Here is an 18,352-nt window from a genome sequence, read left to right as displayed (position 1 = left end):
TGCAAGCAAGAAGAGAGCACACTTCCACTTTCTTTATATCCCACTTTCACCACCTGTATTTTACCTCTTGAATCTAGAAATACCAAAGTGGACTGATCACACGTACAATACAGCGGTCTGCACCACCTGCTTGAGAAGAAGGCACAAGAAATCCTGACCTGCAATCTGTTAAGGTTTCATCCTAACAGCACCTCGTTTAACCCTGACAATATCAAGGTGTCTCTCTTTTTCAATATGTTTCAGTTCACTACAGCAATTCTGGACAGTCTTATTTTCATGGCCAGTGCCTGCCTTTAAAGTCCCCCTGGAGCAGCAAGTTCTTTGCTTATTATTGTTGTTTACCAATTCTCTTATTCTAGGAAAGAGGCAGATCTTGAATGTGTCATAACGTATTAGAAGCAAAAGATACACTGTTTAGGAGAAGACTTGATCTCTTCTCCTGGAGGGGCAGTGCTGGTCATCTTCTCGGCACTAGGAAACTGGGTCAATAGCTTCAGGTTGAAGTCCTCCCTTCGTTCGTACTCTTTGCCACGGTAGATAAAAATTTTATTCTGTAGGTAGCAGGAGAAAAAGAGAATTACCATTAAACAAAGCAATGAGAAAGAGCTTTCCAAACATACACAGAGCAGTCTCGGAGATGCAGTTTATACGAAGAGTTGTCTCTCAGCTTAACAGACAGTGAGAACACGTGAGAGAAGAAACACGGGCTGGAGGGACAACACAGGCAAGGCCCTGCGGTGGCATCCTCAAGTTTGTCTAGAAAATTCACTGTTCCACATACAAGTGTTATTGAACGTGTTTGTGCTTTCTAGCACTCTAAGAACTCGCACATTCAACACATGAAACCTCAGTCAGGGAAATGATTTTAAATAAGAGAACACGTGTCCCATGAAGTTCTTTAACGCAGGGAACTGCATGCTCCTTCCCAGACCACTTATGGCTGGAGCTAACGGGGATCTCTATAAGCACAAAGACCTGAGTTTTACCTCCCTTCCATTCCTGACTCTCTTCAGCTCCCATTAACAAAACAGCCAGCTATGGCAGTTCTGCACTACAGGCTTACCAGTAGGACCACGGCCAATTATTTTTCCAAACTGGCCACCAAGCAGTGGTTTCTGGAAAGGACGGATTCAAAAACATGACCTGGAGGTGAAAGCCTTCTGTGCCATCCAGTTCCACAGTCGTAAGTTAACATTTTTCTTTTTTATTAAGCTTGGCTTCCATTTAAGGCCAGCAACTTCAAACAACTGAAAAATGTAAATGTTCCTTAATTTCAAATAATATGTTGGGAATATTTTCTAGTGTGCTGCACCCAGCCCATCTGAGTCACTTTGGCTGGGTTCTGCTATTCTAGTTAGCCGTGCTGCTAAGCCTGGCTGGATCCGTCTCAAACAGGAAGCATCTTTGCATTTTAATTCTTCTGCGTGGGACAGACTCTCACTGACGTGCTTGAGCACTGAAATGATCCCCGTCCTGAAAATCAGGTTGATTCAGGCTGAAAAGCAATGGGACAAATGCTTTACAAGCTAGATGTTTTCTAATCACAACAATCATGGATCTGAGACGTATAGAGGGCACAAATACAAAAGGTAGATTCTATTTAAGTCCATATAAGAACATACCAATCATTTAACAAACCCTATTGCAACACACTAACTTAACACAAAAAGTCTGGCCTCTTGTCTGTTTTTATATGCTGAAATGTTTTGAAACACTTAAGGGATTTAGGTCTCTCCATGTCATTCAAAGAAAAAGGAGTCTGGCCTCTGAATTTTCTTGGAAGCTCTGCAACAACTGTGAGTTTTAGGGTACCCACCACTCCAGAACTTGAGGGCTGATGAATTCTTACCCGGAGGAAAGAGGGGAAACCTTGACCATAGTATCCAACAGCAAAGTACTCTGGTTGAGGTCTCATTGCCTTCATAATATTCTCATAAAAAGTAGCTCGTTTTTTCTGAAAAAGAAAAAGTCATCAGCTTTTTCACTTTGGACTACTCAAGGACACTGCCAGATTGTAGCTCATGTTCCCAGTGACAATTCCCCATCTATTAGTTCTCCCCTACAGAATACTTTTTACAATAGTTTTTTTGATACAGTATCCCATACTTCTCCATTTACTTGGTTAAATATTTGGTTTGTTTGGGCCAGAATCAACTTCATTTCCTGGTCTGCAGACACGAGAACAATGCCACGGATTTTAGGATTCCAGGAGGATATTTGAAATCCTTAACTATTGCAACACAAATTAAAAATAAATATGTTCTGAAACTGAGCAGACACAAATGGTGACAAATGTCAGAGAACTGGCAGAAATAAAACTGGGCAGATGATTCTCATCTGAAAGAACATAAAGACCATCTGGTTACATCTTTAACCACTAAAAACCATCATTCAGAACCACGACGATTCTATAGTTCTGTGTTCATACATAGTAGTTTTATCACAGAAATAACAAGGTGATAAGATTTATGGAGCCTGAAAATACACCACGCAAATGTTACCTTATTTGATCAACGCTAAGAATGCTAAACATCTGCACACAATATTGTCATGCTAATTACAAGGTCAAAACCGCACACTTTAAACTGAATTATGAAAATATTCTTCTAATATTAAGCTTTACAAAACCGCAGGGGTTACGCTGGTTTGTTTGTCTTTAGCATAAATGTATTTTGGGCTTATCCTGCTCAAAAATATTAATTTAAGCAGTCAGCAGCCTGCTGAAAGTGGAGCAAGAGATCTTACCAGAAGATTACCAAGTCCCTCATAATCAAAGACCTTGTTTTCATACATGTCAGCCAACTCTTTGCTTAGTTGAATGGCTTTTTCCCACATCTCCATGGAGGGCGAAAGGAGGCAGGCGGGGGAAGAAGAGCACAAGGAAAATAAAAGACTCAGTTAAAAGCATTCATTACCACAGATAGGTAAACAAAAAATTCAGCTGATTTTAATTCAGGCAGTACTTTAATGCACTGCCAACTTTCCCTGAGACGCCATGCTGTACATTTTTTTGCAGTAATTATTATAGTCACACAGCTCTCTTGATTTGTAGGCCTGAAAATTATTTACAAAGCAAGGTTGTTTCTGTTGTTACCGAGACACAAAGAGGTGAAAGGAGATGTCTAAACAGCAAAGGAGAGAAGCCCTGGTGGTCTCCTCCTACACTAATACTCCATCCCCTGCGTCAGGCTTGGGTTTGTCTCATTTAGCCCCGGTAGAACCATCTATCCCAAGCGCAACTAACGCAAGTTCGGTACCAGCCAGACAAGCCGTACTTACTGCGGTGCAAAAAACCTGGCAAAAGCCACTACCCAGAAGAGAAAGAAAAACACCTATAGTTTTCTCATCTACCCAGTATCTCGAGCAGGTTGATTTTGCAGATGCTCTTTGACCCACAATCAAACAGAGGGATTCAAACATCACTGGGACAAATACATGCCCTGCTCGTGCCAGAACTGTGGTCCCTATTAAAAAGCCAGGTTTAAGCATCAAAGGCCTGTTCTGGAATCATGTCTGCTTTCACACTTGAGACCAGCCTTGGCCAGCGACACTCCCCAAGCCAAGTATTTACCAGTGAAGCGTATGAACGCTGCGGAGACACTCACCTTGCCCCTGTCAAAGAAGGAGATAATTTCTTGGTAGAGTTTTTCCTTGAGTTCCTGTTGTGAGTAGACGTAGTAGCTGTCCCTCTGCAGGAGGTGAGGGACACAGGGCTTCTCAGACCACTAGCACAGAGGAAAAAAAGGCAAACTTGAAAGAATTGGAACATCTTCAGATGAACAACTCCTTACAGTGGATAGACACCTTCTGCAGGGATGCACTACCGACAAATCCATCGTCAATGCGAAGGGAGAGCAAGTAAGTTTTGCAGTGATATAAGCTGAACTGGCTAAATAATGTAAACCAGGAATGCACACAGAAACACCACATCTCAGCAGCATGGTTAGAGTAACAAGCAGCCTGTAACTTCTTAAACCACCCAAGCCAGCTGCTCAGAAAACATCTAATTACGCTCTCCCACTACACACATAAGCAGCCACAAAGCTTCAATTACGTGCAATTTTTTTTTCTACATTAAAAGTTCATTTTAAATCAGTTTAAGAATTCACCTGCTTTATTAATCTGTGGCAGGTATGAAGAGGTTGACTTAAATCCAAATTAAGATGGCTTAGGCTAATGCATTTTACACTGTTCACACAGAAGCAGAAAAAACCTGTACTATGACTCTGAACATGGACATTTTCTCCCAGCTCACTATAGCACTCTGGTTTACCAACAATATGTAACAAATTGATGCTAATAACATTTTTGCTTTCATACATTTAGCTGCAGTGCCATTTGCAAAATTGTGAAGCTGCTTAATGACCACTAGAATGTAAGTAATGCAAAGTCACATTGAAAAAAAAAAAAGGGAAAAAAAAGGAAAAAAAAAGTGAATTGTTTATTCTGAGCTGTTTGCACTTCATTTAAAAACCATACCCTGACAGTGGAAACTGGAATTGGGTTTAGTGTAATACCTGGAGCAGCTCTGCATGGAGGAGGAGAGTGTACGCTGCCTCTGTGAAGTTCTCACAGTCTGTGTGCAGGTCCCGGAGTTTATACAGATACCTAAATAAATGAAAAGCAATTGTTACTCGATGTGAAGGACTCCTCTATCAGCATGCACAACACCAAGAGAAACAGAGGCTTCTATACAGGTTTATGGAAGGAAACAGCCTACCTGATATAAATGTCCTCTCGTTTCTTCTCCTTATAAAAATTCTGCCAAAAATAGAAAAAAGTAACTTTTAGGATGGATTGTGCTCTGGATTCGCATAACCATCTCTAGACATGCAACTTAAACATTAGTTTTAGATATTACAAAGATCTTTGCTGTGATTTTGCCTACTTAGGTGCACATATCCCTGCAACATTTATCATCAGGTGAGGCTACTGTCACCTCTAGAAAAGCGGTAAGTCAAAGAGAGGAAGTGACTTGTCCAAAGTTATACAGGCTCTTTGCAGTGGAACGGGGATTTATGCCCACATTTCCCAAACTATCAGCTACCCATCTTTCCTGCCTGTATTTCAGGGCTTCAGATTACCATGGAGACAAGGACCAGCCATGTGACTTGATTTTGGACTGTACATCTTCCTATGTTTTATAGCTGTCAATAGCTGATGGCCTGATTTGGGCCCATCATTAACCAGATATGGCATAAAGAATTACTTAAAACCCTACAACAAAAAAAATCCTTCAGAATCCACAAGAGTCAGGTCAGTAAAGAAGAACCCACACCCAAACCCAGCCTTCCCCATACCAGCACGTTGACAGTGCAGCTCATGCGGTTCTCCTTGCTCTCATCATGCATGATGGTCCTGTAGTCCAGCAGGTTCTCCAGCAGGCTGCTGACCAGCAAAGCAAACACCTCTCCAGAAGCAGACAGATATTTATGCTTCCGACAGTGCTCCAGGAGCCTGCAGGTGTACCCAGAGAGACAGAAGGAATACTCCATTACAGTTCTGAGCAGCAATAAGGAGAAATTCAGTGTAAATGACCCAAACAGCCACCAGGGACAACTATACTTCCAGAAGAGAGTGCAGAACAGCCACAGTCACAGACCTGCGATACCCACATCAGGCAGGTCAAAGCCTGCCTTGATCAAAGAGTGTTCTACTCTTGGTGCTAAAAGAAGGCTCTGATTTTGCTTTAACTCTCAAGCTTTTCCACTTGCAACCCCCTTGCCAGTTTGGCACCTGCCTCTGGGCTTTCATCTCCAAGGTCAGGGTAGTGGTGCGAGTTGCTGCTCCAGAATAAAAGCATCATTTTAAGGCAGTCAGTCCCAGAATACCTGTATAGCATTAACATAGCTGTCGACTGCACTGTTTCCCTATTCACTGGAATTAGGGTTTCTCTGCATTACAAAAATAGCCAACTAAGCTGTAAAAAAGAGCCTCCATATTCTTTATAAAACTTACAGTTTCTCCAGCAAAATCTTGTACTGTTCGTCCCCTCGGCCACCCTCTACTTCCTGGTCCAGCTTGGTTATCAACTCATTTTCAAACTGCAAAGGCAAAAAACCACAATGAAATAGACAGCAACTCTCACAAGTGTGGTCTGAACATCAGTAATGCTTGTGCCTGGCGCTTCTGAACTGCCCCCCATCAGACACCGCTTTTCTGAGCCAAGGTAGAGGACGCTTTCATTGCTGGAGCAGAATAAAAATGGTAAGAAGCCAAGATGACAAGATTGGGGCAAGGAAATACAAGTCCTCCCTCCTTCATCCTACAGTCACTAGAAATCATGCTCTGGGTAATTCTTCCCCTTCTCTCCCATCCGTTAGCTGTTTGGTTTTGCTAAGATGGAGACGCAGCCCAGCAGCCAGCTCACAGATACAACAGTCATTCACCCATCCTAAAGAAACTCAACTACTACCATCAGCTAAGGGCAAGACACAGCTCTCTGGCCATAATAAACACTTTTGATTAGTAATTAAAGCAACTTCTCATGATGCAAGAACCAAATCCTGTGTGGTTATCTGTCTAGTCATGAAGATATGCCCTGTTATGTGCAAGAAGATCAAGATCACAGTCTCAGTTACAACTGCAGCTGGTATATAAATACCACTGGAATGGAAAATCCAAGCCGCACGCGTCCTGCTTCATTCCACCGACTCCAAAACACCCCGAGACCCTGGGGCCACCCACACCAAAGACTGATGACCCCAAGGGAAAAAAGCTCCGGTATGCACACTGGAGCTGGCGCTGAGCTGGTGTGAGGATGGTGCTTGGGGAGACGCACGTCACATTTGACAACAGTCTGAAATGCCAAGGTGGCTGCCTTTTGGATGGATGGCTCCTACCCATCTCCAGGGAGAAGACTGTCTACAGCATAGCTGCAGTGTCCCCTGCCTGCCAGCTGAGATGTTAATGTCCGATGTCCCCAGAGGAAAGCTGGAAGAATAAGTCCTTAGAAACTGCAATGAAAACTTAACCTCAGGGCAAAAGCAAAGCTCCTCTTTTTTCCTTCCTTACTTTCTGGTGCTTTCTCAGTAGCAATAAAAATTAAGTTCTGGAGAAATTAGCACAGGGTTGGAACTCAGGGATCCGTGTCCTGTTCCCTGCTCTTTCCTTTTACTTGTGTAGCCTCAAGCACATCATGTCTGTCCTTTGTATCACTGTCCTCGTTTCCATAATGGTGGCATCAGTATTCATAAATGGATTGTCAAATTCGAAATTAATGAAGCACTAGTCAATATTCTAAGCAACTACATAGTCCTAACACTCAACTGTCCAGTGATTTTCCTTATAGTGACCTACATGTACAGCCAAAGATCTGCCTTGGGAGAATTTATATTGTTATAAAAGTAAATAGACATTACTGTTTTGTGGGGGTTTTTTTGGTTTCTTTTGGTTTTGTTTAAATGTTCTCTTCTCCTTCTTGCCCAACGCATACTGTGGAACATCGTTACCAAACATCCAAAGCTCCCTTACCATATGGAAGTTTCTGTTCCCGCTGAAGTTAAACTCGCACTGCATCATATCAAAGAAGATGGGAATTGTAGCTTTCCGTAGCTCAGGCTCGGGGACCAGGGTTACCTCCAGGATCGGCCCTACCATCGCTGGAATGAATTTTATTTTGTGGGGACCTGCAAGAAAGTCAAGGTCAGATACATCCTAATGGCAGGATTTGGATAAAACTAACATGTCACAGCTCCAAAACTCAGAAATAGTCCAAGAAAATAACTGAACTGGATTGTACGCAATGTTGCAAATCTCAAAGTTTCTCTGAAAAATTCTGCTCTTGTTCTTCATATGGCAGAACATCCTTTATAAGGAATCTAAGAAATTATCTCAGCAGCTGATGTGAGAAAAGATCAGCTTTTACAAGCTATTTACAGAAAAAGGAAAAGAGATTTTGTGCTCTGAAACAGCTGAACCTTAAGTGTATTTCCCCACATTAAACATGAGCAGCTTTTATAAAGAAATAAAGGATTTGAAACCCAGTTTGAGAGCTTGGATAAAGATAATTCTTTAGCTGGAACTCACCCAGATTATACCACATATCCCTTATTTTGAAGCCAATTTCTTTCCTCATGTCCCCATACCTAGAAAAAAGTATTACAAAGAAAAATATGAGAGAGGTCTATGCGCTGAAGGTGCTTTTGCAGAGCTGCTGAAAAAATTCAATGACAAAACTACAAAATCTATTACCCTCTCCTTAAAACAAACACCACGCACAAACCTGAATATGCTGGGCTTTTATACCAAGGGGTCTCACACATTATCTCCCCTACTAAGGGCCTACCCAAGAAGTTCCTCACTATTACATAGCTTTTGTTAGATGTTCAACTCATCTTTTTTCCTTCCTTTCCCTGCCCAGCGCTAACGCTCAATGCACGGAGGAAGAGAATGGCCACGTGCCATTGCGGCAGAAGACTGCAGGCTCCCCAACAGCAGAGTAAAGCTGCAGTCCTGCTGCTTCCTGCAACTCTACCCAGAATTTTGTTGTATTTGGTGTTTTTCCCTAAAGCTTTAACTACTGACATTGACAGAATGCAAGAATATTTAATTACCAAGCTTCTAAAAGCCTTCATTATTGCAGAAAAAAGATGGCAAACATTAACTGCGTATGCCCTAACAAAAGTCTATGTCAAGATCCACAAAGATATTTAGACACTTGATTCCAGCCAAGGGCAGAAGCAAAAGCTGTTCAGTGTCTTTGTGAATTTGGCCAAGTTATTAAAAATTACTACTTTGGGCTTGATTAATCCCTCTGAAATACTCTCGCTTTCAAAACTGAAAAAGCAAAGCGAGGGGACTGAGAAGTTGCAGGGCTGTTAGGATTTTTGCTTCCCTGCCTTACACAACGGCTGAGGAACCGCACAAGGTGTTGCTTTGGGAACTACTGCAAACCTTCTCTTACAGACCTTACAGTGGAAAGAATCTTTTGCCAAGGTGCTTAAATTGAGCTCAAACAGCTCAGGATCTGTCTGACCAGACTTAGATACCCACAGCGTGAAGACCATCCTAGTCACCCCTCCTCCCTTTATCATCACTCATTAATCAAGCACTTCCATGGCGTGTTTCATCTCATTCTGAGATTGTTCGGGGTACGGCTGGAACAGTAAAAATTTCTTAAAAGCAAAAGACTTTCTTAAAAGCAAAAAGGCCTGGCAGCTTTTTAAATGTAAACTCACTTCTTGATAATTTTGTTGCGTTTGGCTTGTGAGAAGGTCTCCAGCTGGAGGGATTCATGAGTGAGAAAGGCCACTGCCAAATGGAAATAGTTATTCCAGAGCTGTGGAAGAGAAACAAGTCTAAAATAGGAGAAGACACAGGAAAAGCAATAACACAGCCCCAAATGCCGTAGTCTCCCAGGTGTTAATGAGGAAGCGTACCAACCGAATGAGTCTGTGTTCTCAACACAGCCAGAAGCCAGAGCCATACAGAAACTTAAAATTTCTCACTCTTTTTAGCTCGTACTTTCCAAGTAAAGGAAGTGACAATGGATGCACCCATTTGGTATTTTGTTCTTAACTAGTCAAGCACAAATCCGCTGTAGTCAGCGTGCTGCTCAACGTGACCTTGTAAAGCCTGCAGCAGCTCTGTCTGCTTGCAACTTATTGCTGCAATAATCACAGGTCTGGAATTCACAACAGCTTTGCTATAGAAGACTATGGGCATTTTCCATGGGCATGACCCATATCGACAAATCTATTAACTGTGGGATTTTTTTGTTCTTCCTGCCTTTCAGGACTGGGGTCCATAAGAAAATCCAGAAAGAATGGAACTGTTACCTGGAGTTCAAAATTTGCTTGATCCAGAAAGAAGCGGTTGAGTACAGCGGTAAATTGATTCACTGCCCGGAGGAAAACCCTGGAAGAGATAGAAACACCAAATAAAATGTGGGTTTTGAAAAAAATAACCTTTTGGTTCTGGGTTTACGACTCCTACATGTAAGGTCAGGAGACAAGAATAGATGCTCCCAAACAAGAGATATTCCTCTATAATGCCATTTCACTTCCTTCCGAGTAGAGGGACGTTCAGGGAAATTTATTCCTCTGTTTATGAACAAAAGAAACCTTGGCTTAAGGCAGATGAAAAGCAAAACACTTTTTGGGTCATCCAGTCTCTGACAGTGCAGTGTCAATGCCAAACAAAGCCCACAGCAGAGGACAGAAGTGGACCTGGGTAGTTCTTGTCTACAGGCCAGCACACTAAACCCTACACCACACTTCCATCCAACTCTGGCTTTATGTTTGCCCTTTGATTCCCCAAGAACTGAAACCAAAACCGCTTCTCTGATTTACATCGCACTCTCCAGCAGGTAAGTGATTGGATGGAAGACTGGATGGTTTTCATTGTGTGCCTTTGGGCAGGAGAAAAAACGATTTCCAGTCTGTCAACAGAAATGCACTACGATTTACGGAAATCTAATTTAAATCACTCTGAAACCGAAAAGAAAATAAGCCCCTGTAGCTCCAGCAATTTGCAAGCCTGCTTGTGTGAGTCACCCTCCTTTCAGAAGCAGAAAGGCTCCAAAGCAGTGGCAAGACTTCAAATAGCAGCAACTCTGTACCTGCTCTGCATCATATTCATCACCATCCAGTCAGCTGCATAGACATTTTTTCCAATCAGATCCTTAAACATAATGAATGTTTCCATCAGGAAGTCCTGTTGGAAAAAAAAAACCACAGCCCATCAGGGTGAATATGGCAGTCTTTTATCCACATGAAACTACAGGGAAATGCAAATGTTTGCAATTGCATTGATTAGCAATCGATACACTGTACCTCCCAAGAAGGATCTCTTATTGTGTGGGTATATTCCAGTAACTAAATTATTTCTGACATCTCATCCATTCCGTTACAGAAGGAGAAATAATTCCACAGAACATGTTGATCTGTTTAATTAAATCTGTCTTTACTGTTTTGAATTAAGCTGTGTTGTAGGGAGTTCTGGTGCACAAGCTGGATTAAAAAAGCAAACCCAATATTCAAGGACTTGTTTCCAAACGTCTGAATGACGGCAGTGTAACAGCCCCGTGCAGTGTCTTCTAAAGATGGAAATGATAATGTATTTTCACTTCCCTGATTAGTTAAGTCTTTTCTGGTCCAGTTTAAGAAGGAGAGTTAAACAGAGGTAGTGAACATGCCATCAGACACAGGGTTTAGAACATGACTGCAGAAAAGACACTTTTTGCACAAACACTAAGCTGCTCCAAACAAAGCTCTATCACACCAAGACTTAGGCAAGAGAAGGTTCTAAAGTAAAAAGGAAAAGGAAAATGAGATGAGCAAAAGAAGGTAACACCAAGAATATTGATCTCTATATTGTGGTCTCTACAGATATAAATGCTCCCTATGAGCATTTAAATGGATTCTATTCTCTACAAAGACAGCACAGTAGCATTCAAACATGAGGGGGACACAAAGAAGGTCACAGGAGAAATCGCCACCTTGCAAAGATCACCAGAAAAAAAAAAAATAATAAAATTCTGTTGAGCTGAACAGCTTGCTCTGAAGAATTGGCAAGCGACATCGATGGAGAGAGAGAAATGGACATTTGGTGCTGCCTCAGTGAAAGTCTTTTAGGCATTATTAAATCAGAGCTTGATGGAAAGGTTTGGACTTGACAAGGGGCACCTTGAAGATATGAATTAACTTATAACCATGTTAAACCAACCAAGTAATGATGCAATGCCAGGGCTGTAAATACCAAAGCAAATAAAACCCAACAATAAACAACAAAAACAAATAAACCCAATTATTGCAGTAAAGAAAAATGCAATGTTCTATCGGGATTAAAAACTACTACATCAACACAAATTGCTTGCTTCTGTAGATTTAAGGATTTGTAAAAAATAGATTATGAATTGTCATTTTCATTCATCCTCTTGCTCTGTCTTCATGTAGAAACTTCATGTACACACAAAGATAAAAGAAACATCCCCCTATTTGAGTCAGAAGATGTAGAACTATACGGAAAAACAATTCCAACTTGCAAGCTGAGTTTCAGTCTGAAGTTTATATTTCAAGAAAGCTTTTAAGCACTTGTTTAACCTTAAGTTACGATGGGCTCCTACTAGCTCTACTGCTTTTCAGAAAAAAGGAAAAAAATTCTGAAATGAGGCCCACTCAACATAAAGTTTGCTTCAATTCTGCCTTAAATCCACCTTTTTTCAAAATCCATTAGATTTGTCTTCCTAACACCCTTCTTCCTCAGACACAGTACTGCTACAGAACCCTGCTGAAAAGCTTTTCACTCGTTTACGTGATCAACACCAGCAGAATTCCTGAATCTACTTGACTTTGGTTTTTCTTCCGTCACAAAAAATTATTTGGGGAATATAAAAAGCAGTTCTAAAACTAGATGATGAGTGCTCTCTATAGACAGTGCAGCCGAGTGGCCTTTGAATGCAGAAGTGACAGCAATGTGTGTGTCCTGTAGGTGGCTATGTTGCTCAACAGATCACAAGCAATTCCAGCTGCACAGGGGAAGAGATCACCTTGTCATCCAAAATGCGGGATGACACCTTCCTGTGGGTTTGGATCTAGCTTTTACAGGAAGAACACAACTCTGGGCTCTTCCCCAGCCAGTATTTAAATAAGCAAGCACTTCTAAATTGCAAATCAAGGAGTATGGGGACAAAAAAGGCAGAAGAGTTGCTGTGTCATGCTTCAGAGACTTGCATAAATACTGATATTGGTTCTGACTTGTTCTGGGTAGTCCGGGGAAAAATCTGGACAGAGCTGTTAATTCTAAGGGCCTCAAAAAAATAAAACCCTAATGTTTCACCCGGTTTCATATTGAAAGTCTTTGGGACATGAACTGTACACAGTTTTTAACATGGAGGGAACTATTTTCATTGCTGCCCACTAAAGCATTTAATTAAACTCTAAAGGAGGAGAATGAATTAGAAAGAAGTAGATAAAAAGAACAGGATCACAAAGAAGATACAGTGAGAGCAAAAGAGGCGAAAATGCTTTTCCTTTTCATCTTCATTCACTCTTCTGGTTCCTGGCTTTTTACTTGCACAGACTTTAATAGTCATTAAATGTGTTTTTACTCAATGCTACAAAAGCTATTCTCGGGCTCCGAGTCAGCAACATCCCCTATGTACACCCAGCCAGGGTGATGCCAGTATCTCCCCAGTGGCTGTGGCATTAGGTGCCCATCAGTCATCGCTGATGAATGCGGCATAATCACTCCCAAACTGAACACAGTAATTTGAAATGACCTTTCAGAAGCAGAGTGTAATTCTTTATGGGCTGAGCTAATCCCCCAGCCAGGCTGACTTACAATAATGTCCTGCCTGGTTTTGAAAGTATTGATGTAATGGTTGTAATGGAAATCATCCATCTGCCTCAGGATGGCTGTCATGCAGGCCACAAAAATACCCTAGAATAGGAAAAACAAAACATTAGTTATTTTTCTGTATTAAGCACTGTCAGATCAGATGTAAGTGTGGCATATGCTTTGAGAGTTCTGCCTAATCAAATATCACTGATCACAATCCTGCTCATCTATGTACTGACACCAGTCTGTGTGACTCTTTAGTCCTCTACCCCAAGCCAGTCAAGATTTCCTAAATTCCACCATAAAGCCTGGGTATAGCTCTCCTCCCCAGGGATCACTATGGCCAACTGTAATTCTCAGAGCTAACGCACTGGTAATAGTATTAACTTGACCTTAGAGTTATCAAAAATAAGATACCGATATATATGCCCAGCTCTTGTTTTCTCCATCTTTCTGTATGTGGTCAATTAAAACATCCCAACTTGCTTCTACCTTCTAAGATGCCACACCACAGTCAGAAACGCCCTTAGAGATGCCTCATCCTTCAGCTTTTAATCCTAGTCGGCAAAGGTGACAAAAGAGACTCTTTGTGCATTAGAAACTGCACTGAAACCAAATTCTCTGTGCACGAGGGCCCAAAGGAACTCGAAATCCCAGCCAGCACTTCAAACTGCTGCTGCAAGAGGACAATTTGTATCTAATACCTGGCCTCAGAAAACCACCAAAAGCCATGTTTTAGTGGCACAGAAGCCCTGCAGGAAACGGAAAGATGATTTCATAAGCCACTGCTACACACCGAAATCTCCCAGGAGAACAAATTCCACTATAACAAATGGTAAAGTAATAACTGAAGCGAGTAAAAGGCACTCACAATGTGCGGAGACTGCCTGCTCATGCCTATCACCGTGCGGTTTATCCTCCTGAGCAGGCGTTCCATGATCAGCTGGATGTGGACGGCCGTGGGCCCCTGGGGACATTCAATAAGGAAAATTTCAGACAGTTCTTAATGTATACTGTTCTAGAGAGTGCTCTCTGGGTGGGAGGGCTGCCCTGACAGTGGTTAATTGTTATTAGAGGATGCAACAAAGGAGGTTTAAAACACACAAGCAATCGATTTGAATACTGTAGCTATACACTTAGTGGAGAGTTAGCATAATTGATCTATACCAGCTTCATTAGTCCACCCTGGCATAGCTAAACTGAACCTAGTGCTTTGATTTAGCTTTGTTTTCCCTGAACAGCTCTTCAGTTCAAACTACTCTTTTTACAGCAACTTAGAATCAATTTCCATGACTAATATGGCAAGTAACTGTGTTCTCCTGACTAAATAATCATCGTTGTCCTTATTTCAGAGCAGAGAAAATGAAAAACCAAATACTTCTATGACTTGCTCCAACAAGCCACTGAAGTAGCTGGGAATAACATTTTGGTCCCTAGAAAGGAAAGTAATTGCTTTTTGTACTGTAGTGATAACCACGAATTCAACCTTTCACGGCTCCTTTTTAGACACAGCTACTTTATGTGTAAACTATACATTATGTCCAAGAACTATGCAGCAATGCAACCCAATTTCTGTAAACATCAGAGCTTCGTAATTCTTCAAAGCCTAAGTTGAGAATGTTTCTTTGCCTTAACTTCTCAAAAGAAGAATTAACTTTAATTTGCACCCTCGACAGTTCATGCTCACCACATCTTTCCGATCCAGGACCTCAAGGACACTGCTAAGTAGCTGTGAGCAGGCCTCGTGGTCAGGCTTGTTTGAATTGTCGTCCAACTGGCCACTCAGCTGATCGATCAGTAGCGGCAGAAGAGCATCTCTGCATTCTAAAAAAATGAAACATTCGAGCATCAGGTCTTGTTGGTCTCAAAGTTCTCCAGCATTCAGGATACATGGGTACCACACAGTAGCTTTCTGCTCTTAACTTCATCATGGACACCAAGACATGCTTAAATCCACTTGAGTTACCGCTAACAGACTAAAAACACTCATAAATAACCTGTAATTATATGTGTTGCACCAAATAGCACACTCTCACCTCCTGCCTCTTCCTAAATCAACACACTGGATCAGGATCCCACAGTATTAACCGCTGTATAGAGAACAAGCAGCAAAAATCGTTTCAATTGTTTCATGGGAAGAAACATTTCCAAAGACGGATTTACCAGTAGGCTACCACTGATGGCTGACGTAAAGCACATGTGAACTTGAAAGACCTTTTTGTTTTTAAGGGTGTGTGGCCCCATGCAGAACCCAGAGAGTTCAATTTGCCACTTACCGGACTGTTTAAACAGATCGCTCTCGACTATCTTGGTCATGCAGTTCAGCTTCTGCCGAACCAACTGGTTCTCAGGAATACTCTGGATGAACTTGCTGAAGAGGACACTGATGTGCAAACCACAAAGCAAGCAGATGGTCAGCATTTTCACCCAAGGTGATTCCACCCTGCACTAACGCTCTCCTGCACCTGGGCAAGCCAAGCAGGTCTCTCACTGTGTGGGTATTACCTGGAAGCGATCTCCAGGCAAATTACTGTGGAGTCCTACATTACTTACAAGAAACTTAGCACAGGACTTCTAGTAAAACTGAGCAGTATTCAGAAGCTGCAGGCTTAAACCTCTTAAAATGAAGCTTGCAACCCAAACACACTAGATATAACACAAAAGCTTATAACTAGACAATACTACCTGCCCTTCAGTGCCAGCGTAAGATAATTGTACTTCCTTCCATACAAACTGAAAGCAGAATTTTGCAAAGCTTCAGCAGACCACTACTGAAACCTGGAACACTGCTAGATACAGTGGCAAGAGCGTATGCTTCCAGATGCCCCTTTCATCAAGAGTGATGACTCATTTCAATCTGAGATTCCATTAAATTAAATTCCATGTACATTTGCTGTCTGTCTGCTGTTTATGAGCAAATCATTTGTGTCAGAACAAGGAGGCATGGTTGGGAGGTTCTGGGCAAAGCTCTGAACACCACAGAACAGAAACCCACACAGTGCTGGGTATTTTCTGAATAAATACAACTTTTGTTTTCCTGACCAAGGCTATGCCTTTGCCGCACAATTCGCTTTACCTCAGAAGCAATCATTAAGAATTGGTGGAAACCTGCAAAAAATTTCAACGTATCACCCATTAGTCCTCAAATTTTTGTTTTCAGTAAAATCTCAAAGTGCCTATGAAAGAGCAGTTGAGATGCACAGACTCCTTTGAACTAAACTGACTTCCTCTAAAGCCCTGCAAACACTTCCTCAGTCACGCACAGTATGTGCATCATCAGGTCATACTCAGAGTGGCTGTTTTTAGGAAAGTTTCCCAAATTCTTCCCTATATATGAGCTGGGTTTAGTGGAAAACAAACTTGATACAGTTACCTGAGCTCAACAGGGTCAAATACCAGTTTGACATCGTTTATGATGCTTGGCAAATACTTTAAAGCTGCACCCTGCAAGAAAAACAAGGACGTGAAACACACGTGGAAATGGAGTTAGACTAGTTAGTTCATTCTGAAATGGTGCAAAGTCTCAAGAACAATGCCCACAGCTCACATGGCAAACCTAGCTTTTGTCAAGAGCAAATACGCAGACACCTGCAGAGAACTGGCTTAAGATCAAATTTATGCATCCAAAGAGCCTCCAGCAACCACACATCTGCCGCGCAGAGCAGAAAAGGTGAAGGAGGAACGATTCGTAGCCAAGTTCTTTAGTTTTTGCAAACATCCTGCAGTTCCGGGGATTAAGCTCCTTATAGCCTGACATGAAAAGCACTAGTCAGTTAAACTGACTCGGTGTTGTGCATACTTCAGCCTGTCCATGTACACAGTAATGAGTTATCTAGGTACTAGTATGGCTTTCAGAAATGTAGCACCCAGACAACCTGATGCAACAACAACCAAAGGTCTCTCTGTGATGTTCCATGGCTGGGGCCAGCAGGTGTTCTGACTGCATGAGAATCAAAGTTGGGCTTTAAACCACCCAAGCGCTAATTAAAAGTTCAGAATCACTCTCTCCTTCAAAGAGAGAAAGGCATGTTGGCTAGAAGAACTGAAACGAAGAAAACAATCCAAAGGCCTCGTTGCATGGCTGCTCTGTTCCTCCTCAGAGCATACCCTGAAAGTTCATAATCCAGCTGACACCAGAAAAAACAAGCAAACATAAAATCTAAGATACATTTGGAAATCATTTGTTTCTTCATTACTTTCCTTGCCAGCATGACATCAATTTTTGCAGTGGTTTAAGATTTCTACCTCCAACACCCTCAAGCTCGATGTTACTGGTTGGAGTGTGTTCCACACTGCAGCAGATCACATATTCACTGGTTGTTAGCTCCCATCCTAGCAAGTGCTGAAGGGTTTTCAGCAAAGCCACAGCTCATATCTTTATTTGATAAACTCTGAGGTTTAAATATTCCTTTCCTGCCACGCACAGTTCCTTAAAACAGACATCCAGGGGTGGCGTGACTCATCTGAATGGGTTTTACGTGCCTCAAAGCTTGCCCTTTTTCTGCCTCCCCCTTCACTCCAACCGTACCAGTTGATCTAATAAAAGATATTACCTCTCCCTGAAAATGATGCATACCTTAATCTTGACAGCCTCCTCCAAAGGCCGGTCCATGAGGACATTGAAGGAGAGGAACAGCTTGCGTATTGCATCATTAAATTCATCCCCATCTTCACTTTTCCCATAAAACCTACAAAGAACAGAAAGAGCTAGTTATACACATAAATCCAGGCTAACGGTGTCACAGTAGCTGAAATATGGTTTCATCCTGTGGAACAACATCTTAATGCAATCTCCTTCTACAAAGACCTGAGTGTAAAAATGGCATCGGGGATTCTGTAGCAACTTCCTGCTGAAATCTCTTCTAAAGGAAAAGCTGCACTTCTTAAACTGCCATCACATCAAATTCTGCTTCCAAAAATCAAGTAGCTCATTCTGTATTAAACAAAAAAGCCAGAATGAACACGAGGAAAGGACTGCAAACATTCACTGTAAATCTCTGAAAACATGTTTTGAGGCTACAGTAAAACTGCTGTCATTGACCATGCCCTAACTGGATGCATCAACCTCACC

The 18,352-nt window shown here is 41.8% G+C and overlaps 1 protein-coding gene across 1 annotated transcript in view; it reads right to left on the bottom strand.

Moving 5' to 3' along the window:
* Positions 1-18,352, bottom strand: part of DOCK5 (dedicator of cytokinesis 5) — a 121,050-nt gene that overhangs the window by 14,172 nt on the left and 88,526 nt on the right. Inside the window, exons 25-43 of the mRNA XM_074164079.1 lie at positions 17,858-17,969; positions 16,655-16,725; positions 15,558-15,664; positions 14,969-15,105; positions 14,153-14,248; positions 13,285-13,383; positions 10,562-10,656; positions 9,780-9,858; positions 9,180-9,280; positions 8,029-8,087; positions 7,474-7,628; positions 5,959-6,044; positions 5,301-5,457; positions 4,721-4,761; positions 4,518-4,608; positions 3,606-3,725; positions 2,746-2,835; positions 1,850-1,954; positions 410-551 (exon numbers count right to left, since the gene is read on the bottom strand). Of these exons, the coding sequence (XP_074020180.1) occupies positions 410-551; positions 1,850-1,954; positions 2,746-2,835; positions 3,606-3,725; positions 4,518-4,608; positions 4,721-4,761; positions 5,301-5,457; positions 5,959-6,044; positions 7,474-7,628; positions 8,029-8,087; positions 9,180-9,280; positions 9,780-9,858; positions 10,562-10,656; positions 13,285-13,383; positions 14,153-14,248; positions 14,969-15,105; positions 15,558-15,664; positions 16,655-16,725; positions 17,858-17,969 (1,943 nt within the window). The remainder of the gene's footprint in view (positions 1-409; positions 552-1,849; positions 1,955-2,745; positions 2,836-3,605; positions 3,726-4,517; positions 4,609-4,720; positions 4,762-5,300; positions 5,458-5,958; positions 6,045-7,473; positions 7,629-8,028; positions 8,088-9,179; positions 9,281-9,779; positions 9,859-10,561; positions 10,657-13,284; positions 13,384-14,152; positions 14,249-14,968; positions 15,106-15,557; positions 15,665-16,654; positions 16,726-17,857; positions 17,970-18,352) is intronic.

Source organism: Numenius arquata, chromosome 26 (genome assembly GCF_964106895.1).
Source record: "Numenius arquata chromosome 26, bNumArq3.hap1.1, whole genome shotgun sequence".
NCBI lineage: Eukaryota > Metazoa > Chordata > Aves > Charadriiformes > Scolopacidae > Numenius > Numenius arquata.
This window is presented reverse-complemented; position numbering and strand designations above follow the sequence as displayed.